A 23908-nucleotide genomic window follows, 5' to 3' on the forward strand; every position below is an offset into this window, starting at 1 on the left:
TCCAGTCCCAGATCCAAGCAATTCAAGCAGCTTCGTAATATAAGTTAAAATCTGAAAGAGAGAAACCTCCTCTATTTTTGATATCCGTAAGTAATTTATATTTTATACTTGGTTTCTTCCCTTTCCAGATAAATTTTGCAATATCTCTTTGCCATTTCTTGAAGCATGCTGCATTACTTATAACCGGTACTGACTGAAATAAAAATTACATTTTTGGCAATACGTTCATCTTGATCACTGCAATTCTTCCTAACAATGATAAATTCATTCTCCCCCATATTTCTAAATTCCTTTTTATTTCATCCCATTTTTTTTCATAATTGTCTTTAATAATGTTAATGTTTTTGGTTGTCAACCAAATTCCTAAATATTTTGCTTTTTTATGGATCTCTATTTCTCTATTCTGCTGTAGTTCTTTTTTATCCTTTTCTGATAGATTTTTCACCAACAGCTTTGTCTTATTTTTATTCAACTTAAAACCTGTTACTTGCCCAAATTTCTGTATTTTTTCTAAAACTTTTGGAAGAGAATTATTAGGGTCCTCAACTGTAATTCCAAGGTCATCTGCATATGCCTCTATTTCTTTTTCCCCACCGTAATTCCTCTAATGGTTTCATCTGCCCTGATGTTTCTTGTCAGGACTTTGTCTAGAATCAAAATAAATTATAAAGGTGATAATGGACATTCCTGTCTTGTTCCTTTCTGTATCTTACAATTATCTGTTACCACCTGGTTTACAATTAGTTTGGCTTTTTGATCAGAGTAAATTGCTTGAATCCCTTTCCTAAAGTTTTCTCCAAAATTCATTTCTTCAGGGACTTTTTTTTCATAAATTCCCATGAAACATTATCAAACACCTTTTCAGCATCAACGCTGCCTGTTTTTCATTTCTTACTTCCAGGTATTCTATCACATCTATGATATTTCTTATATTATCCTTCATTTGTCTCCCCGGAAGAAAACCTGCCTGATCGTGATGTAAAAATTTCTGTGGCCCAAATTTGCATCTCCATCTCCCCCCAAATCACTCTCTCTCTCATCACTTGCACAGGCATTTTTACTATTGAAGTTGTTTTAATAAATTGTGGCTTTGCTACATAGATTTTTTTTGGGGGGACACACTTTTGCTGTGGCAGAGTAATTTGTTCTGCATTAAGTCACTAGACAAGGCAGTATGGAAATATTTTAAACACATAAAACAGACCTCACTCTTTTAAAAAGCCCATGTATACACACACACAAACACACATAATTTTAGAGGGTAAAGGAAGCAGCAAATCAGGAGCAACTGTGTTCCTAAGCGACCAAAAAGGTCAAAGGGGGAAACATTCCATTCATTCCATTTGACAGTTGGCCAGAGGAAAGGCTGCTGGTGGTATTGTTCAGTGGTCTCTGAAAGGACGGGATGTTTCTAAGCTCTCTGTTGTTTTTGTTTTTCTCAAGCAGATCTTCCGTTGTTTACACAGCTGAATCTCTCATCTGCACATTTGGACAAGATGTCTTCAAGCATCACATTTGTTAGATGAATTCTTACATAAATACAGGTATGTCCTGTCCTGGGCACCTCTTCAACAAAAGATTACAGCTCACGATTGTTATAATAATAATAATTCAGTCCATAGGAGCCACCTCCTAGGCACTGAGGTCCCTTCAGCCCCCCAAAGTTCATGGGCATTGCCATTCATATGGTGTGGGTGTGCCATGTCATGTGATTGATTATGCGGGGTGGGGCTTACCTGCCCCCCCCCAATATTTTATTCAGGTTGGCACCCCTGATTCAGTCCCTATACTTAAAAACTGGACATTTTAAAGGACATTTCAGATTACAAGTCAATGCTCAGTCAATGTTCAAGCTGGAAAGTGTGCAAAGGAGGGTGACTAAGGTGATAAAAGAGTCTGAAAGCCAAGCCTGATGAGAAGCAGTTGAGGGAGTTGGGTAGGTTTAGCCTGGAGAAGAGGATATGAAAGCCATCTTCAAATATCTGAAGGGCTGTCACATGGAAGATGGAGCAAACTCATTTTCTGCTGCTCCAGAGGGTGGGATCTGAACTAATAGATTCAGATTACAATAAAGGAGATTCCAACTAAACAGTCTGATTATAAGAGCTGTCCGACAGTGGAACAGGGTCCCATGGAAGGTGGTGGACTCTCCTTCCTTGCAGGTTTTCAACCAGAGGTTGGATGGCCACCTGTCATGAATGCCTTAGCTGAGATTCCTGAATTGAAGAGGGTTGGACTAGATGACCCTTGGAGTCTCTTCCAACTCAACAAAATGATGGTAAATGATGCTCAGTGCAAGCACTAGTGATGGGCAACTCACTTTCCCTTCAGTCTAGGTTGGAGTAGCTCAGAAATCCCCCTCGTCCCAAAAGAGGTTTGGTGTATTTTTTAGTCCAGTCTTCTTTTGGAAGTACATCTTAGGAAAGCTACATTACTCAGGTGCCTTTTTGTGCTATCAGTGCAGTATGATGAATGAAAGATGAATCAGCTGCCAATTCTTCCTGGGCGCAGATTTGAATCCAAGCCAGAGAAGAATCTAGGAACACATGATAGGACTTGATCCCATATAAGTGTGCATATTAATATTATTTAACACTCCTAAAGCACCTTATTTTTTCTATGCACTCTACATATATTAAAAGACAAAGAAAAAGGAATGCAGAGGGAAGAATGCAACCCTGTGCATGCTTTCCTGGGAGTTAGTCCTATTGAATTGAGTGGGACTTACTTCTGAGAAAACTTTAGGCCTGAAATCCTACACCCACTACCCCGAGGAAACATGCATAATTTTGCTTTAAGATTGCAAAGAACTATGCACTTATTTGACAGTGAAGATCCAAGTATGTGTTATGTTAGCTATGAATCTGTGTCCTAAAGTGCAAGGTTGTTGTTTTTGTTTCCACAAATTGTCAGCAGGAATAGTGGTGCTGATCCAGATTGGGACCCTGATGTGGAGGATGGGGTTTTTAAGTGTTTTTTTTTAAAAAAGGTTTAAAAGGGTTTATGTGTACTGTGTTCCCAAAATGGATCATGGGCAAGGGGGACACACTTGCAATTTGCATTTGGGGAATAGGTACTTTCATATCTCATCATTTCTGAATGTTTTTCCCAATCTACTTCAGCATATCTAAACAAAGGAACCTGAAATGGAGCCTAAAGAGGACAAAAACCCCAACGGGCAGCCCTCGGAGGAGAAGAAGGCTAATGGGCAGCCAGCGGAGGACAAGGCACCCAGTGCCAATTCTGCAGAGAAGCAGCAGGTGGATGGACAAGCAACCGAGGACAAACAAGCTGATGGAAATGCAGTAAGACAACCTCCTTATATTCCATGCATATTCCTTCCTTTAAATCAAAGTTATCCAAGATACTATTTTATAACATGTCAGCACACTTTCAGAAAACTACTTCTAAACTGCCAGGTCATTCTAGCACAAAGCTCTCTAGATGTTTGATATGAATTGCATTTCACTCCCTCGTGGAAGCCTTTCCTAAATCTCAGATCTGTGCATTCTTGCTCTCTGCTTACTGGGCCAGTTTGAAGGGACCTCTCTGCCAAGACAGGCTGCCTGTCACCCAGGCACATGGATCCTATCTCCAAGCTCACCACTGGAGAGCCCTGTGCGGATGTAATGGCAGGAATGCAATGTGGCTCTGAGATGGCTTCATCGCTGCAAGCATTTCTTTGGACTAAACAGAACCATCTCCCCTCTCCTACTCCCTCCCATGCCCTGTTTTGGGGGTTCTCTTGACCCCCCCCCAGACCAGGCCTGGGGAAGACACATGGGAAACATGGGAAGGGGGCAGGAGAGTTGCACCAGCAGCAGTCCTTGTGCTGGCTTCCACTAGCAGAACAATGTACCCCAGTAGGTTGTATCCGGCAAAGTGTTACTCAGAGTAGACCCATTGAAATCAATGTACCTGAATAATTTTTAATTTAGTTTACATTCTTACCAGAGGAGCCTACAGTGGCAATTTTGAAATTAGTCATGTTCATTGATTTCAAGGGGTCTGCTCGGAGTACGACTGACTTTGGAGACATCCCAATATTTCTGAAGGATTTGCACACATAACATTCAGTCAGCCTCCCCCCTCAACACACCACTAATGCCCTGCAGATATTTTGAGTACAACCTCCATTTATTTATTTTAACTATTAAATTCATATACTGCTCATCCAAAGATCACAGGGCAGATTACAACATAAAACAAAAATTAAAAACTGTTGTTGTTGGCATCCGTCTGTCTCGGGAGACAATGGAGGACTGCATTTTCAGAGCTAAAGTCAAACCAATGGAGAGTTACAGTGCCTGCTGTGGCTATAGAGGAGGAGACAGGTTTTGTTCCAGCTGGGGAAGAGGAAGGCTGCTGCAGATGCACCTTGGCACTTCTTCTTCTCTCTGCACTCCTCCCAGCGCTCATTCCTCCTCTAGTCCCTGCTGTGGATACGCAGCCTGACCGATTGTCTCCAGGTACTGCGATTAAATCATAACAAAAAAGCAATTCCCCTCCCTGCAAACACATCTTAAAGGCTGTAGATGGTTTAATCAGCCATCAGCTCCAGCTGTTGTCCCAAAACATCTGGAGGGCACCAAGTTGAGGAAGGCTCGTCCTAACAATGCAATTTGTTTCCAAATTGTGTGTCATAGAATCATAGAGTTGGAAGAGACCACAAGGGCCATCGATTCCAACCCCCTGCCATGCAGGAAACACCACCAGAGCACTCCTGACATATGGTTGTCAAGCCTCTGCTGAAAGACCTCCAAAGCAGGAGGCTCCACCACACTCCTTGGCAGCAAATTCCACTGTCAAACAGCTCTTACTGTCAGGAAGTTCTTCCTAATGTTTAGGTGGAATCTTCTTTCTTGTAGTTTGGATCCATTGCTCCGTGTCCGCTTCTCTGCAGCAGCAGAAAACAACCTTTCTCCCTCCTCTATGTGACATCCTTTTATATAGTTGAACATGGCTATCATGGCTATCATGAGCTTTGGATTTACATGCATTTGGTGCTGCATGCACAAAACCTTTCCACTGGTTTTCATCCACTGATCTGACCCCTTCTGGTCAGGGCAGTGACCTTCTTGCCCCATTGCCTTCTTGAGGTGGCTCAGAAGTGACAGTCCTCACTCAGCCCTGAAAACTGGGAAGATGCTCAGAACAATGCTCAAAAAAGCCTTCTGTGTGCAAGGGGGTCCAGCTTTAAACTGCAGTCCTATGCTCTCACTTGTCCATCAAACCTGACGGGAATTACTTCTGAGTAGGCATGGGTACGATTGCATTGTAAGGCTGCAGTCCTTTCTCAATGGGGCTTGCTTCTGATTACACATCTATAATTGCATTGCAAAAGAAGAGGGGGGGGTATGTGTATTGCTGATTTGTAGTTTTGGCCACTGCTGCTTTCAAGGAAACCTTTATTTTGTATCATGGATATTTTTAGTTTTATTATTCTGAAGTGTATATATTTCCACTCTGGAACCTTCAGGTAAAGGGCAGATCATTAATCAACCCTTTTCAGGCTTACTCAGTCATAAGCCTTGCTTAACTTCACAAGACGTACTCCTAAGTAACTGCGGGAGGGGGGGTGTACGTTTCTTTTTTAACTGTTTTACCTATTTATTTATTTTCAATGGTCAGCTTGCTTGGATATCTCTTGTTGAGATATCCAACAAAATATTGGATATATCAATATATCCAATATAGAGAACAAATGTTTAATACATTTTAAAATATGAATGTTTGCTTGGAATTGCATCTCATGGAGCTCAATGGAGTTGACTCTCATCTCGAATTTTGTTTTAATTTGCTTATTTATTATGTTTGTATCTGACCCTTTCTCCAAGGAGCTCCGGGTGGCCTACATGGTACCCCCTTCCCAATTTTACCTTCACAACCACAGGGCTGTGAGGTAGATTAAGCTGAGAGGCAGAGAGTGACCCAAGCTCTCCAAGCAAGTATCACAGCCAAGTGGGGATTGGAATTCGGTTTTATCCACCCCTGTCTTGGGACTCTTTTGGACTCTTGGCGCCCTTCCCAGGAAAAGGGGACGAGAAGCCTTGCGTTCAGCGTGTCCAAGATATGCTTCTTTTCTCTTGCTCTATTGGCACAGTTCCCAGAAAGAGAAGTTGCAAGTTGAATGTACTTTTTGGCAAGGTCAGCTAGCCTGAGAAGCGAAAAGGCATTGTTCTATTCAGCTACCTTTGTTACAGCACAGCGAAATGCTTCTAACTACTAAGAAAGTGTTATGTACTGAGTTGAATAGGATCCAAACTGAAGCAGTCTGATTGGTCCTAGAACAATAGGATCCAAATTGCAGCAGTCTGATTAGTCCTAGAACAATAGGATTCAGAATGCAGCAGTCTGATTGGTCCTAGAACAATGCAGCAGTATGATTGGTTGGCAGGAACCACCCAATCCTGCTCCAGATAGAAGTGAATCCACAACCTGATTGGCTTACAGTAGAATTCCGGAATTAGCCAATCATGTGCAGCCCATTGTGTAAATAATGCATATAAAGCAGATACTTTGAGGGGACATTCATTCATTCCTCCTCACCACTATGAGCTGAATAAAGAGCATGAAATCACTTTGCGACTCTGAGTATATTTCACTGGCGACGAGGGTGGGATCCCGCTGAGCGGACTGCCACACACAGCACCGCAGCACCGCCACCTGCCGCACCGCTGCCTCGCACCGTGTATCCAGGCTTCAGCTCCGGGACACAAGGAACTCAGAATGGCAGCCAACAGCAGCTTCTCGCCATTCAACCCAGCATCTGGAGACTGGGAAGCGTACGCCTCCCATTTCACCTTCCTCCTAGAAGCCACAGGGGTCACCGACGAAGAAGACGCCAAGAAGAGGGCGATATTCTTCAGCGTCTGCGGAGAGGAGACGTTTGAAATCGCCCGGGCTCTCCTTGCGCCTGAAGACGTCGCTACTGTTCCATACAAAACAATAATGGAACAGCTGAAGGGGCACTTTTCGCCGCAGCCCTCAGTGGTGGCTCGTCGAAATGCCTTCTACGCAAAGCGACAAGCCCCTGGGGAAACCATAACTGGGTTTGTGACCTCTCTCCGCCAAGCCGCCCGGTTCTGCAACTTCTCAGAGCTGGAGAACATGCTTCGTGACCGCCTCGTCGGTGGCCTGAAGGATGAGAAGCTGCAACGACGCCTCTACGCTAAGAAGGACCTAACGTTCCAGGTCGCTCTGGAGGAGGCCCTGGCAACGGAAGCTGCCGAGAGGTCGACGCAAGAGGCACGGCCGAGCCTGCCATCCCAACCGAGGGTCCACCACGAAGACCTCACCGACGACTCAGGATCCGACAGGGAGGAGGTGCACCGAGTACAGCAGCGCACTCAAGCAGCGCACAAACCACAGCTGCCTTGACGAGAAGGAGGAAACTGCGCAAGCTGCGGGGAGAGTCACGAGAGGAGGACCTGCCGTTTCCGCAACGCAGAGTGCAGGCAGTGCAGAAAATCGGGACACATCGCCCGGGTGTGTCGGGCTCGGCCCACCCGACACCAGGCATCAGATGACCAACCCAAGAGCCCCAGGTCCCGGGGCCCAACGCACCAAGGCAACTCGACGGAGCTCACGGACTGCCAGGTATACCAGTTGCCCCACCCCAACGTAGAGAAAATTTATGTAGAGGTACAGATAGAGGGGGCCCCATGCCGCATGGAGCTTGACACGGGTTCAACTCTATCCATAATCTCGGCAAGGACTTTAAGGAAACTGTGTCCTACTGGGGGTCCCAAACTCAGGCCGGCCCCATTCACCCTACGGGACTTCCAGAAACGTAAGGTCCCCACAATGGGGGTGGGGACCTTCAGGGTGCGATACCGAGGGCGGATGCGGCAACTGGACTTGCTTGTGGTCAAGGGCCCCTACATTAGCTTACTGGGATTGGCATGGTTTGGACCACTGGGGCTAGCCATCACCGGGGTGAACCACACTACCTTACAAGTGGACGTGGACGCCATCTGCAAGGAATTTCCAGGGGTTTTCGACGGGAAATTGGGACAGTATACGGGCCCCCCCATTGCGCTACAGCTTGACCCCGCAGTACGACCGGTCAGGCTCAAGGCCCGCCGGGTCCCGTTCGCCTTGAAACCCCGTATAGACGAGGAATTGGACCGACTTGTGGAACAAGGAGTGCTGGAGCCGGTGCCTAATGCCCCCTGGGAAACCCCAATCGTCACACCCGTCAAGCCTAATGGTTCGGTCTGCATCTGCGCAGACTACAAATGTACCATAAACAAGGCCCTCACAGCCCATGCATACCCAGTGCCAGTGGTCAGCCATGTCCTTGCCACCCTGGCTGGGTCGAAAATTTTTGGCAAGCTGGACTTGGCCCAAGCATATCAACAGCTGCCAGTAGATGAGGCCACAGCAGAGGCACAGACGATTGTGACGCACAGAGGAGCGTTCAGGGTAAAGCGGCTGCAATTCGGGGTCAGCGTGGCACCAGGCATATTCCAGAATCTAATGGACTCGCTCCTTAAAGGGATTCCTGGCGTCACCCCCTTCTTCGATGATGTGTTGATTGCCGGGCCCACACCAGAGGAGTTCGAGGACCGCCTCCGCACCGTTCTACACCGTTTCCAGTCGGCGGGTCTCAAGGTGAAGCGGGAAAAATGTCTACTAGGAGTGCCTCAGGTGGACTTTCTGGGATTTATGGTGGACGCAGAAGGGGTCCACCCGACTGGGGACAAGGTACGGGCCATTTGTGATGCCCCAGCGCCCAAGAGCAAGACTGAACTTCAGGCCTTCTTGGGACTACTGAACTTTTACCATTCCTTCCTTCCCCACAAGGCGGCGGTAGCGGAGCCCCTACACAGACTCCTGGACAAGCGGGCCCCTTGGGTGTGGGGCCAGCGCCAGGAGGCCGCATTCCAGGCAGTCAAGGACTTGCTTGTCTCAAACTCTGTCTTGGCACACTTCGACGAGAGGCTGCCGGTGGTGCTAGCATGCGACGCCTCACCCTATGGCATTGGCGCTGTCCTGGGGCACCAACTCCCGGATGGAAGAGAGGTACCGGTGGCGTACTTTTCCCAGACACTCAACGCAACCGAGCGGAACTACTCGCAAATCGACAAGGAGGGTCTGGCAATCGTGAAGGGAGTAAAAAAATTCCACGATTTCTTGTATGGGCGGCCCTTCACCGTGGTGACTGACCACAAGCCGTTGCTTGGCTTGTTTGCCCCCGAAAAGCAGACCCCCCAAGTGCTGTCTCCTCGCGTCCTCAGGTGGTCAATTTTCCTTGCCAGCTACCAGTATGCACTGATTCACCGACCTGGGAAGGCGATGGGCCATGCGGACGCCCTCAGCAGGCTACCACTACCGGAAACAGGCCCTGACCCAGCACCTGCACAAGAGGTTATGAGCCTGGAGCTGCTTCCCGACCGCCCCATTCAGGCACAAGAAGTTGCCCACCATTCCAAGAAAGATAGGGTCATCTCCCGAGTCCTGGACTGGGTGTGGAGGGGATGGCCCAGCAGCAGCCCCGGGCCAGAATTCGCCGGCTACACAACCCGCAAACATGAACTGTCGGCCCACAAGGGGTGCCTGTTATGGGGAAGCAGAGTCGTTGTTCCCCAGCCCCTCCGCAAAAGGGTCCTCACAGCCCTACACGAGACACACCCAGGGGTAGTAAGAATGAAGGCCCTTGCCAGGAGTTATGTGTGGTGGCCAGGGATCAACAGAGAGATAGAGGCCTGGGTCAAACACTGCCAGGCCTGCCAAGAATCCCGCCCAGATCCCCCAAGGGCCCCAGTCCAGTCCTGGGAGTCCGCCCGAGCACCATGGTCACGCCTGCATGTGGATTTCGCTGGCCCCTTTCAGGGGAAAACATTCTTCATAGTGGTGGACTCCTACACCAAATGGCTGGAAGTCGCACTGGTACCGTCCACTTCCACGTCCGCAGGCATCCGGGTACTACGCAGGCTGTTTGCAACCCACGGGCTCCCTGACACTCTCGTCTCAGACAACGGGACTGCATTTACGTCAGGAGAATTCCAAACCTTCACAGCACAGAACGCCATCCGCCACATCCGTTCGGCGCCGTTCCACCCTGCCACCAATGGCCAAGCAGAACGCATGGTGCGGACCACCAAGGACACCCTTCGCCGCATGACGCAAGGGGACTGGGAGTACCGCCTTGCCACATTCCTTCTAGCACAGCACAGCACCCCCAGCTCAACGACTGGCCGGAGCCCTGCTGAACTACTAATGGGTCGGCGCCTTGCAATCAGATTGGACCGCCTTCACCCCGATAGAGCTCAGGATGAGGTAGTGGTTGGGGAAGGCAGGAACCCCCGGACCTTCAAGGCCCAGGACCCAGTGTACGCAAAGAATTTTGGGGCAGGCCCAGCATGGGTACCCGCCACAGTCACCAGGGTCACTGGCCCAGTGTCGTACGAGGTGCTAACAGATGGGGGGCAATGCTGGCGCCGCCACTGCGACCAGATACGGCGACGATTCCCGGGAGAAACCCAGGAGGAGGACAGGTCAGAGGAGTCCCAAGGGAACAGCGGGGCAGTGAGGCCCATAGAGCAGGAGGGGCCAGCAGGAGAGACAGAATCAGTAAATACAGAGAGGACCCATGAGGCCGAAAGGACACCGGAACCAGAACCACGACTGAGCGAGCCGGTTGCACCAGACCAAACAGCCCCATCACAGCCAGCATCCTTGGAACACGAGCCAGAACCTGGAGCCCGGACCAGAGAACACCCCAGGCCGCAACGCACACGTAGGCCGCCAGCATACCTTGAGGACTATGAATGCGACCTCCCGGGCAGGACTGGAACTTAGAGGGGAGGGGTGTTATGTACTGAGTTGAATAGGATCCAAACTGCAGCAGTCTGATTGGTCCTAGAAGAATAGGATCCAAATTGCAGCAGTCTGATTAGTCCTAGAACAATAGGATTCAGAATGCAGCAGTCTGATTGGTCCTAGAACAATGCAGCAGTATGATTGGTTGGCAGGAACCACCCAATCCTGCTCCAGATAGAAGTGAATCCACAACCTGATTGGCTTACAGTAGAATTCCGGAATTAGCCAATCATGTGCAGCCCATTGTGTAAATAATGTATATAAAGCAGATACTGTGAGGGGACATTCATTCATTCCTCCTCACCACTATGAGCTGAATAAAGAGCATGAAATCACTTTGCGACTCTGAGTATATTTCAGAAAGTAATTTTGGAAAAAATCTTGAGGCCTGATTTGAGGGGGGGGTGACTTCGGGCCTAGGTGGGGCACCTGTCCTCACCTCCTTCAGTAGGGGGTGGGGGGACAGCTTTAGCAAGCGAGTGGGGCGATTACATCTTCTGATGTAATTATGACACCAGGTGATTGACACCTGCCAGGGGCTGCAGGTCAATCACGTGAGCCTAGGTCCTAGCTTGCAAGCAGCTATGCCTTGGGCCATAACAGGAGACCAATACATTTAATAAATAAATGGTAAGAAATAAGCGGGGCAGTCTCCTGCCCGGAGCCCCGGGGGACCAGCCGGGCGCGCCCCGCCGGGGAGGTTCCCTCTCCCGCCAGTCCCACGCGGGAGGCCCCGGGGCTTCAGCTCCTCCGAGAGGAATCACGGCTTGGTGGGATCGGAAGGGACCCCGCGGGGGGAGGCGGAAAGAGAAGGGCGACTCGCAAGGCAGCTGTGCAAAACAGGGACTCGTTAGAGCAGCGCCGCCGTCCTCCTGGGCTCTGGAGACTGCGCACTGGGGCGCCCAGAAGCGCCGCTCGCGAAGCAACGAGAAAGCGGCAGAATCCGGGAGGCGCTCGGCCGCCGGCTGCCATATAAGGCAAGAGGCGGGGCCTCATGCTCCGCCCCCCTCGCGCACGGCGCCGGCCCGATTGCGGCGGCCGTCGCTTAGCAACTCCGCGCGGCCGAGGCGCCCTTTCCGTCCTCGTCTCCCCTCTGAATGGGCGCGGAAGGGAGGGGGCGGAGCCTCGTCCTCCCGGCGCTCGCCGATTGGTCCCGCTAGGTTTGTCGAGGCTTTAGTCGTGACGTCGCGGCGGCGTCGTTCCAGAAAGTTCGCGGCGGCGGCGCCTATAAAAGGCTCTCGGTCGAGGCGCCGCTCGCCGGGTCGGAGCGCGCGAGGGAGACGCGAGAGAAGCGCCGGCGAGGCTGAGGTGCGGGCGCGGGCGGAGGGCGGGCCGAGGCCGGCGCGGCTCCCGAGGAAGGACTCCGCCGCCGCCAACGCCCTCAGAGCTGCGGGCGCAGCAGCGGGGCTGGGGGTGGGCTGGATGATCCCTGGGCGGCGCCCTGCTCTGGCTCCCCTGGCGCCGGGGCTGCCGCGAAGGGGCTCGGCGGGGGCCCTCTCGCCCCCTGCCTCCTCCCTCCTCGGGCGTCGCTCCGGGCTGGAAACGGAGAGGGGCAATGGGAACGGGTCGCGCGAGGCAGCGGTTTGCGCTGGGGATGCCAATAGGCGCAAACACTGTTTTTCGCGGTGAAGAGGATTATAAAAATACAGGTGAATGAAGAAACAAGAAGCGCATCAAGTAGAGCTTGTTATTGGTGCAATACGATGATTTCTAATATGCATTTTGGAAATGTTGGGGGAACATAGTGTTTCCGTTGTGTTTTTGAGTGTTCAGAGGGGTTTCTATAAGGTGCCTTGTAGTAGTTAAGGCAAACGCTGTGAGGTGGGGGGTCCACGCTGTTAACCTCGCGTGGCGGCACTGGGGTTAAAAGAGGACACCCGGAGCCGTCCTGGTATTGCCTTGCATTTACATCAGATATATATATATATATTTGAGAACCCAGTGAGGTAGGTCAGTACTAATGTGACAAATGGGGACTGAGGAAGAACGAACTGGTGGCTATAGGGATAGTCAAACTGGAGACCTTTGGTTTTTATCTTCCATCTCTAGGAGATGGAGAACAACCGTGGCCCATGTCTAATGTTCAAGAGTGCTTCATTTTTGTTACCATGTCATAATTTATTTTAGCTTACGGCCTTGCAGTTCTCTGTGCAAGCTAGGCCAGCCTTGTCGTCCCCATTTGCGGGTTGAGTGAAGTGGCTGAAGCCAAGTGTCTCATCTAAGGCCTTCTAGAAAACTCCAGGCTGAGACCTGAGACATGATCTGAAGAAGCTGCCTTGCAGCAAGTCAGCCCATGGGTCCATCTAGGGCAGCACATTGACTGGCATCAGTTTTCCAGGGTTTCAGACGGCAGTCTTTCCATAACACCAGCTGGAGATGCCCAGGGTTGGAGAATTAAGGACTCTGCAGGCAAAAACAAGTGCTCTGTCATTGAGCTAAAGGCCTCAGTGTCTTAGATACTAGAATACTCTTTAAAAAAGGAGAGCAGCAAACTGATTTTGTCGTTTTTAAGTAGTTTCTGTGTCTAGTGGTGTGGGCCTTCTGTTGGATTTTTTCTGCTCTAAGTTGATGGGAATTTGTTTTTCCATAGTTATTTAACCTATAAACAAAACTTTAAAAATCTGTGCTGTGTTGCTATTATGTTCTCTTATCAGTGTTTGGAAAAAAAAATCCAGTTCCCTCAAGTAGATGAAATGAAATAATGCATTAGATGAAGATGCCGAAATATTTTTAACGTGACTGAAAACAGCATGCAAAATGCATAGTCGCATATCAACAGCCAATAACCCTGTCAGTGGACTTCCCCTTCTCTGTTCCCCCACCATCCTCAAACCTGCTGCAGAGGTTCTCCCACATCCTAAGCAGAGTTTGGGGGGGCTGCAGGGAGGAGGAGTGGAAGGGTGAATCCTGTTGTACCAGAGGATATCTGTTCTGATAATTGAAGAAAGTAAGGACTGTCTGGGGCAATTTTTGTGCTTGTTTAATGTGTTCATTCAATTGCGTTCATTTTGGATTAATTTGTTAAAGTATACATTTACATAATACAGTAGTTCTGAAGAAAGCATGTTTTGTGTTTAGACAATGAAATGTATGTAGAAAATAATGAAGCATTTACTTTGTGTACAAGGAAAGAGCATACCTCTTCTAAAATGGTTCTTGCCATTTGTATTTTTACAAGTTCTTCTGTCTTAAACCCCAGCTTAAAAAGGGAACATTTGATTAATTGGCAGTATCCAGTTCTGGTTTTTACCATATACAAAGCTTTCTTAGTGCCTTCAAACATATTTGATGACAACCTGCATTCCAGGATGGGAAATTCTTTAGCAAAATGAGGGAAATTTGATGAAGAAAAACCTGAGTGCTGTCTTCATTCCTTCTGTTTCTTTCATCCTCTCAGGCTGCTGCCATGGTGAAGGAAACGGGCTACTATGATACGCTGGGGGTGAAGCCAAGTGCCACCTCGGATGAGATCAAGCGGGCCTACCGCAAGTTAGCCCTGAAGTTCCATCCAGACAAGAATCCCAGCGAGGGCGAGCGGGTATGGACTTCGGTTGGAGAGGGTGAAGTGGGGGTCTTAGGGAGGCAACTGCAGGTGGGCAAGTTGAGACACCAGCCAGGAGGCACATGCTTTATTTTTTAGTTCATGAAAGGAAGTGGCTGGTCTTTTGCAGAAGGAAGTAAACCACTGTGCTTAGTTATTGTAGTGGGAATGACCAACATTTGACACTTAGTAGTCCTAATACAAAGACAGGAGTGCCTGACGTGCTCTGGTCCATGGGGTCACAAAGAGTCGGGCACAACTAAACGACTAAACAGTCCTAAAACAGGTACTCTATGCAGAGGAGTACATTGGGTGTCCATACAGAGTATCCACACACACACACACCACACACTGTATTCCAGAGATCCTTGCAATATAGATTACATTTTATCCATCAAAATGATTGGCATTTTGCTAGTAATTTCTTGGGTTCCATCTGAACCCAGGGATGGGAAGTCTTGCAGGCAATAGAGCATTTTCCTCAGTGAGTAATGCTGTGTATCTGTTTTATTTTCCGTGGCATACTGTGAGCATTTCTTATGCTGATCGATATATTATATTATATTGATATAATTTCCTTTACAGCATTTATTTTGGCCTGGCTTTTTCTTATATTAACCACTGCAGGGAGGGAAATACTCTAAAATAGGTGGACGACTGCTTTTGCTGGTTATATATTTACTGAATAGTCTCTTGATGGATGTTCAGGAGTTTTCTTAATCACTTGTATGAAACTTAACTATTGTTGTCTGCTAGCCAGCTATTTAGAGGGTCTCTTTCTCTTCTTAGTTTAAACTCATATCCCAGGCTTATGAAGTTCTGTCAGACCCAAAGAAAAGAGACCTCTATGACCAGGGTGGGGAGCAAGCTATTAAAGAAGGAGGCCTAAGTGGCGGCAATTTCTCTTCACCCATGGACATCTTTGACATGTTCTTTGGTGGTGGAGGCAGAATGAATAGAGAAAGAAGAGGTATGCATGTGTGTTTTAAATACTGCATCAGTTAAATTCTAGTGTGTGAGACCAAAATGTAGAATGCTACTGTAGTATTGTGTCCAAAGCGTAAAATACTTACACTGGTACCTTGGTTCTTGAATGTAATCCGTTTCGGAAGTCTGTTCAACTTCAGAAACATTCGAAAACCAAGGCTTTGCTTCAGATTGGCGTGGGTGCCCTGAAAACAATAGCTGACAGCCGCATCTGATGTTCGGCTTCCGAAAAAGAGTTCAAAAACCAGAACACTTACTTCCGGGCTTTTGGCGTTTGGGAACTGAAATGTTTGAGTACCTAGGCATTGGAGAACCAAGGTTCCACTGTAGTTACCAATGGGAACTGCAACTGAAGGTTTCATTCATGTGGCAGCTCTCTTGGCCTTACTGTAAGGCAAAGCTACTATTATTAATGATTGACTTTTGTTGGCCCTGTTGCACCTGTTTTTTCCATTCTGGGAATATGGCAACAATATCTTACTTAGCATTACTGCTGAAAAGGCAGTGTGGTTTATCTGAAGCACTGTAACTTGAGGTTATCTTTGGAAATGCTTAGATTCAGGTGATAGACCTCAGAACCAAATAATTTGGGGGGTGGGGTTGAACAAAAAAAAATGCAAAATTCAAACCAGGATAGTTTAATCAGATCTTTGGTTTCATATCCAGGAAACATACTAATTTTGAGAGTTTCCCCTTGGGTTTTTTTTTTGGGGGGGGGGGTTTGTTCTGCACTTAGAATAGTGTTTAGAATTTGAGGGCTATAACTATTAATACAAATGCTTTTGAAAACTGGTTGGTTTAGGGATACATATTTCAGCACTGCCCAGTAGTGTCTAAACAAGGAAGTGGATAGAGGTAAGTTGTCCAGAGGACCAAGTTTATTCTGGTCAATAGCCTCTGCTCAAATTTCCCAAGTACAATTTTTTAAATTATATCTTGCCATGGTTGCTGGCAGCCCTGGCTATTTTTTTTCAAGAAAATTGCCTTTGAGAGGGAGGAACTGCCATGGCCTTCTTCTTTGCCTAGGATGCATATATGATAAAGCCAGATGAGGGGGATTTCATCTTGGTTTTGTCCATGTGTGGCATTACAGATAAGTTAAAAAGGAAAAAAAAAATTAAATAGTTATATAGGAAGCTAACTTTACAAAATTCTGAAAAGCTAAGCCGTATTGCAGAAACAGAGCTGTTGTGTTCCAGAAGCAGTTTCCTCCTAGTAAAAGGTACACATTCCATTCTGGAGGATTGTTAGGCTTGCAGGGAGGTAGGATAAAAAGCTTAAAATGAACATTGGAAATGGGGATCTTGTGTTAAGCATCTGACCTTCATTTTCATTAAGGAAAGAACGTTGTCCATCAGTTGAGTATATCCCTTGAAGACTTGTACAATGGAGCCACAAGAAAGCTGGCGCTTCAGAAGAATGTAATTTGTGATAAGTGCAAAGGTAATGACTCAGTGAACTTGAATATAGAAGTTGGGCTGTGCCCAAAACGTGTTCTAAAGGCCACTCCTGTAACCTCAAGTGAAAATGCTGAACATTATATGCAGGGATATTTGAAGGCACCAGCTGCCTTGAATACATTGAAGTCAGACACAGAATCATTTTGTGGGTGTGATTACTCAGGAAGTACTTGCGGTGCTCACCAAACCATTCTTAAATCTAAAATCAAGAATGTGCCATTACGTTCTTTCAGATTCACAAACCTTTATTGACATTTACACAAGATTCCAGTATGGTTCAGTACAATAAAATCACTCATCAGAAACCTGCATCTAACACTTGAGTTAACATTGTACAGTGGTACCTCGGGTTAAGTACCGAATTTTTCGCTCTATAGGACACACTTTTCCCCGTCCAAAAATGAAGGGGAAATGTGTGTGTGTCCTATGGAGCGAATGCAGGGGGGAGGCAGGCAGGAAAAGCCCCCAAAAGCCGCACACAAGCTCCGCGCGGCTCTTGCAGGCTTTTCCTCAGGAGGGACAAGGGACTGACGCGGCCAGTCACTCCCTTCTCCCTCCTTGTAGAAAAGCCCACAGGAGCCGCACACTCCTTAAAGGGTGCGCAGCTCCTGTGGGCTTTTGCGGGAGATGGGGTATTGCCCTAGCCGCGCACCACCTCACCAGCCGGGAGAGCGTGCGCGGGGCTAAAGAAGCCATAGCCCTGGGCTTCCCTGGCAGCCCCGAGAAGCTCGCGGAGCAACGGGAAGGCTGCGCGCCTTTCCGCTGCTCCCCAACCTGCTCTTTGGGGCTGGTGGTGGGCTTCCCCCCGCCAGCCCCAAAGAGCAGGTCGAAAGCAACCTCTGAAGCCTGGAGAGCGAGGGGTCGGTGCGCCCCGACCCCTCTCGCTCTCCGGGCTTCCAAGGTAGCCGCCTGAAGGCGGCTGAATGCACCTTGAACGACACCTTGTTTTAGAGGGGGAAAACGGGGGGGAATTCTCCTCTCTGCGCAGCGCCTCCTGCCGCTTCGCTGGAGGGGCGCTGGGCAGAGAGGGGGAGATTTTTTTTTCTTGTTCTCCCCCCTCTAAAACAAGGTGCGGCCTATGGTCGGGTGTGTCCTATAAAGTGAAAAATATGGTACTTAATTTGTTTGGGGGGTCTGTTCTTAACCCGAAACTGTTCTTAACCTGAAGCACCACTTTAGCTAATGGGGCCTCCTCCTACCGCTGCGCCACCAGAGCACAATTTCTGTTCTCATCCTGAAGCAAAGTTCTTAACCTGAGGTACTATTTCTGGGTTAGTGGAGTCTGTAACCTGAAGCGTATGTAACCCAAGGTACCATTGTATAAGCATTCACGAGTCCTCATTGCATGGTGCCGAAACCTGGCTACTATCTCCATCTTATCCCCATCCTGAGTAAACATAAAGAAGGCTACATTAAATCCATGTGAATACCACTCCCTACTAACAACCAACCGATTATGCACAGCGGATTCTATTTGTGTATGCACAGAGGCATAGTCTTTCTACAAGTGGTATTTTCTAGAATTTCCCTTTTCTTGACCTTAAAGGAGCATTTGACTCTATCTCTAGAAATCACTTTTGGGACAAACTTCTGAGGATGGGAATGGAGAAAAATATACTTTACCTAATTAGGAAGCTTGTATTCTTCTACAAGCTGCCAAGTTAAATTCACTCCCCAAGGGAACTTAAGATCCAAAATCTCAATCCACAAAGGGGTGAAACGGGAAACTTTCTGTTTCAGACGTATTTGCCTCTGAAACGGGCAAACGGCTAATTTTCTTAACAGCAAACATTCTTTTTAATGACAAAACAATGATTGCTATAAAAAAAATGAGTCCATAGGAAAAGTGGCCATGATCCTCTTTAAAAAGGTGTTCATCTCTGGTCGATGATACAGGTCAGTTGTGGATAATTTATCACATAAATTGTGAACTGATGGGATTCCAACTGATCTCCACTTCTCAAGGCTATTGTCAAATATTTGGCAGTCTTATGAAAAATCATGAGAAGTGAGCAGATTGTTCTGTTCAAAGAGTGCACTGAAAACTGTTGAGTAGCCTAGCAATGTTTGCGGACTTAATCAAATAGTTTCCTTGCTGTTGTCCAAACTGGACATAAATATGCTTAGACTTGTTCATTATTTTGAATAATTATGCCAGACCCAGGGAGACGCAGAGCTCAGAGGGAGTAATGTTTGGCACTGAATTCGTAGATAAGATGTAGTCAAAGCCCTGTTTGCTTGGTACGAGAGCTATACACGGATGCTAAGATTGGTAATGAGAGCTTGGTGAGTTGCTGTCTGCCATCAGGGAACTTTAGGAGTTACTGTGTGTGTGCTTATGTATTTCCTTCCAAGGCCTCGGTGGAAAGAAAGGTGCTGTGGAAAAGTGTCCTACATGCAAAGGAAGAGGAGTGCAGGTGCTTGTTCAGCAGATCGCACCTGGAATGGTGCAGCAAATCCAGACTGTTTGTCCAGACTGTAAAGGCCAAGGGGAACGAATAAATCCCAAAGACAGATGCACCACCTGCAATGGCAACAAGGTGGTTAGAGAGAAAAAAATAATAGAAATACACATTGACAAAGGTAAGGATTTCATCACACCCAACCTTCCCAGGCAGCTAGCTACCCAAATTGGCAGCTCACGAGGGAATATCTCTTTGCTCATACCCAAAGCCTGGCCCTCCTGCACATGCCCATTGCTTCCTTTTTCAAGCACGACATTCATGGCAAGGCTTCACTGCCATTAAGGTATCCTAGTGATCTTTGAGGACTGGAATTTCATTGCTCAAGTAACTACATAGTGATGAAAGGAAGGCAGACACATAGGCATGCAATAATTTTTATCTTGCTGTTTGCCCCGTAGGGAACCCACAGCAGATTAAAATAAGTCATAAACAGTATCTCAAATATTAGATACAAGTAGGTAGCCGTGTTGGTCTGCCGTAGTTTAAACAAACAAAAATCCTTCCAGTAGCACCTTAGAGAGCAACTAAGTTTGTCATGGGGATGAACTTTCGTGTATCTGAAGATAGCTGAAGTGTGCATGAACACGAAAGCTCATACCAATGGCAAACTTAGTTGGTGCTACTGGAAGGATTTTTAAAATTTTGTTTCAAATATTAGAGATACTTTCAAAATTGTCAGTTTTGGAATTTTGATCCTATACAGTATGTTTCAGTTGTTTCAGAAGGCAGTAGTAGAGTAGCATGGCACTAAGCGATGGATGGATTTCCCCTGTTCTCCACATTTTGAAGCTTTGCTGTGCTTTGTTGCTTAAGTTACAACTTAACTAGGATAATTAATCCCAGTGTATATAGTTGGCTGCATTTTAGAGTTAATTTGCAGCACACCCTCTTCCTCACACACATTTATAAACACACTGCAGAGTAAGCAGTCTTCATGCAATCATACTTAACATTGCATTGCATTGTGATTGTGCTAGGATTGTAGTGGTTTTTATCAATATGTATGATTTGTTATAAGGGAAAAGAAGCAAAAGTACAAGGCTGTTGAAACCCTTGGTCAGAAACTTAAAAAGCATTCCTAATGCATCAGTTTTACTTTGGAAATAAGGCCACATAATTTGGAACTTTTGGAAGTATTCCTAACTTGCCATAGGCTAGAAGTTACAGGATATCCATTAATCAGGTTGCTGGCACTGTTTTGACAAATCTTCTGAATGTGATTTCTTTTATGTGTGTGTATGTGTTGCTAAGGGACGCGGGTGGCGCTGTGGGTAAAAGCCTCAGCGCCTAGGGCTTGCCGATCGAAAGGTCGGCGGTTCGAATCCTCGCGGCGGGGTGCGCTCCCGCTGCTCGGTCCCAGCGCCTGCCAACCTAGCAGTTCGAAAGCACCCCTGGGTGCAAGTAGATAAATAGGTACCGCTTACCAGCGGGAAGGTAAACGGCGTTCCGTGTGCTGCGCTGGCTTGCCAGATGCAGCTTTGTCACGCTGGCCACGTGACCCGGAAGTGTCTCCGGACAGCGCTGGCCCCCGGCCTATAGATGTGAGATGGGCGCACAAACCCCAGAGTCTGTCAAGACTGGCCCGTTCGGGCAGGGGTACCTTTACCTTTTTATGTGTTGCTTCATAGGTATGAAAGATGGTCAGAAAATAGTATTTCACGGAGAAGGTGACCAGGAACCTGATTTGGAGCCTGGAGATGTCATCATTGTGCTAGATCAGAAAGACCACCCAGTGTTTCAGAGAAGAGGCAACGACTTAATTATGAAAATGAAAATTCAGCTCACGGAAGCCTTGTGTGGCTTCAAAAAGACAATTGATACCTTGGATGACAGAGTCCTTGTAATAACTTCCAAAGCAGGTAGGTGTTGCATCTACCTTGTTAAAGAAAAAATGCTTAGCAAATGCTATTTAATTAGCAGCTTGCATGTTTCCATTAAGATACTGATTTTAATGAGTTTCTGCTGCAAACCAGTTTAGATCATCCACTGGAGCTGATGATTGGAGACAGAGGATGGACAAAAAGACGAGCTGGTTTCCATGAGATATGATGCCCACAAACTTAGATGGCTTTAAAAGGGATTGTCTCTCAGAACCCATTGCAGGGAAAGGGCTATAGTGGGAAAGGGCTATAGCTCCTCATGTTCTGCTTTTGTTTTTTTGTGGTTTTTTAAAATAATTTTTATTAAGTTTACATTTTACCATGATCACAATCCATTAAATAATCTCATCACCAAAAACATTTCTCAAACTGAGCTTCGACTCCCCCCCCCCCCATCCCACTCTCTGGCTTTCATAAATATTCAGTTACATCTTTGCATTTCCATAACCGCCTATTTACCTTCTTTCTATCTTAATAAAACTTTCCTTATTGTAAACCAGCTCCAAATATTAGCATTACAAAATATTTTAACTCAAACCTATAAACATTTTCAGATGTTTACAGTGTTCTTTCATATATTGTATAAATATACTCCATTTTCTGCTTTTGAGCTTTCCAAATATCTGATTGGCTCTGTGGAAGTAGAATGCTGAACCACGCTGAGCTTTTTAGCCCAAAGGGCCAAATTGTCTCCCCTACCCACCCATCTTGAGCAAAGTTGGACAGGAGAGCAGAGTCAATCACCTGTCAGGTACCTGATGTCACAATGACATCTTGCCCGTTTTTTTTTGTTTGTTTTGTCCAGATTGTCAGAAGCCCTTTTCAAAACGTTATTCTCTACAGAGCTTTGAAAGGCTCAAAGCCTGCAACACACTTTGAGCTGAGACAGAACCTACCTAATTGGGCCAGTGGGCCTCAGGTTCCTCACCACCGAGATAGAGACCCTTGTCTGATCCAGTAGGGTTTCATGTATCATTTTGCTGTTGGGAACCTCTCTGCAAGGAAAAAGGGGTTTCGGAAAGCTAACGAACTTAACTGTGTGTAATCGCTATTCAAACAGGTGAAGTGATAAAGCATGGAGATGTCAAATGCATCATAAATGAGGGAATGCCAATTTACAAGTCACCATTGGAAAAAGGTTCCCTAATAATTCAGTTCTTGGTAAGTAAGTTAGTTGCTTTTAAACAGTTGTTTGAATCTATCTGCCTACAAGCTGGATGAAGTGCATTTCCAACTGAATGGGCAGTTGTAAAGTCAGCAACATGGGCTGTCCCCTGTAGGTGCCACACAAGCAGCAAAGCGTTCTTGAAACACACTGAACTGCAAGCTCATGAGGCACCTCAACTGCCCCTTCCTGCTTCCTGCTTCAGGGTTTGTGCACATGAAGCAGTAGAAGATTTGTAAAAATGGGAGGGATGTGCCAAAATGTGTTGTTCTGAGGTGAGGTAGGGAGGTGCACAAAGGAATTCCCTCTCCAGCCATGTTATCTAAAAACTACTCATTGTTCAGTGTCAAAGGAGCATCACCATGTTTTCTTGTTTTAATGGCATCTGGGATCCTTTGAATAGCTTTTTAGCAAAGTTTTCACCTAGCTCTGCCACTTAATCTGCTCTTATTTTGGGATTGCTGGCTTGTTTTATATTGTAAGCTATCTTGAGAAAGCCAAGCTGTGTGTCATCTTGGTAGAAAGCAGCTGAGGGACAAAACGAGGGAGAGAGTGCTGGATTTTGTCTGACCCCTCCACACACCAGATTGCCTACCCTGCCATCTATGCAAGACAGTGGCAATAATTCCTGATGGTAGTTAACAAAATCAGCCTTAAGGTATTTGCTTGTGTTCAAGGAGCTGCTGTTCCAAATGCAGGATGTGAGCATAGCTCCACACTAGTTACATTAATGCTGTCTTTTTATTATAGGTTGCATTCCCAGAGCATCAGTGGCTTTCCAAGGAACAGCTACCCTTGTTAGAAGCTCTGCTTCCTCCAAGAGAAGAAGTAATGATTTCAGAAGACATGGATCAAGTTGATCTTGTTGAATTTGATCCAAGAGAGCGAGCGTTCCGTAATCATGGGGAAGCCTATGAGGAGGATGACGAAGGCCCTAGAACTGGTGTGCAGTGTCAGACATCTTGAACTGGAGGTGTAACTGGACTGCTAGTGACAGATTCAAAAATTGGCTTTTGAAGCCACTTGTCATGTTCAGCACAGAGATGCTGAGTATCATTTTTGTAACTATATATTTAAGCGTTCATGGAAAAAAAAACCCACACCAAAAAAATCCCTCTGTAGCAAGACTTGAGTATACTGCAACTTGGTTGAATAAGCACTTCCAGTTTCTCTAAAAATCCCTAATGTAGAAATAATTTTCAGAACACTATTTACATAAAACAGCTATAGTTTCAGCTTAATGGGCTGTTCTCTAAACCTGTTTGCTGTAAAACTGAATTATTGCTTCAAATAAAACAGGACCATTCTGTGTGGTGTGAGGACTCTTAACCAAGAGGGCAACTCTCTCACCCCATCCCTCTGGAATGGGAACTAAATGCTTTCTTGGCTTAGGGAGCTAGGACATACAATAGAAATTCACCAGCTAAAAGCTTAAGAACTTGCATGCAAGCAGCATCTTTTTCTGATTTTTTTATGCTTGGGTGCCCCCTGCTGGAAAGAAACTCTTTGTATATTGCATATATTTGCAAATTGCAGGGCTCCCCTGAGCACATGCACAGCCTTTATTCTTCTTTGTAGTCACA

The 23908-nt window shown here is 46.8% G+C and overlaps 1 protein-coding gene across 2 annotated transcripts; it reads left to right on the forward strand.

Moving 5' to 3' along the window:
- The first annotated feature begins 1348 nt into the window (after positions 1-1348).
- DNAJA4 (DnaJ heat shock protein family (Hsp40) member A4) lies at positions 1349-23632 on the forward strand. Of its 2 annotated transcripts, XM_083475780.1 has the most exons (9): positions 1349-1544; positions 3123-3305; positions 14225-14365; positions 15158-15338; positions 16694-16798; positions 19171-19398; positions 20909-21139; positions 22221-22321; positions 23076-23632. In XM_083475780.1, the coding sequence occupies exons 2-9, from the start codon at positions 3147-3149 to the stop codon at positions 23289-23291; spliced, it is 1362 nt and encodes a 453-aa protein (XP_083331906.1). In that variant the 5' UTR covers positions 1349-1544; positions 3123-3146; the 3' UTR covers positions 23292-23632. The 2 variants fall into 2 exon arrangements, with proteins under 2 accessions (XP_083331906.1, XP_083331905.1); XM_083475779.1 differs by lacking the exons at positions 1349-1544; positions 3123-3305 and adding an exon at positions 11876-12135.
- Positions 23633-23908: the final 276 nt, after the last annotated feature.

The sequence above is a fragment of the Podarcis liolepis genome, assembly GCF_965112155.1.
Source record: "Podarcis liolepis genome assembly, chromosome: 14".
NCBI lineage: Eukaryota > Metazoa > Chordata > Lepidosauria > Squamata > Lacertidae > Podarcis > Podarcis liolepis.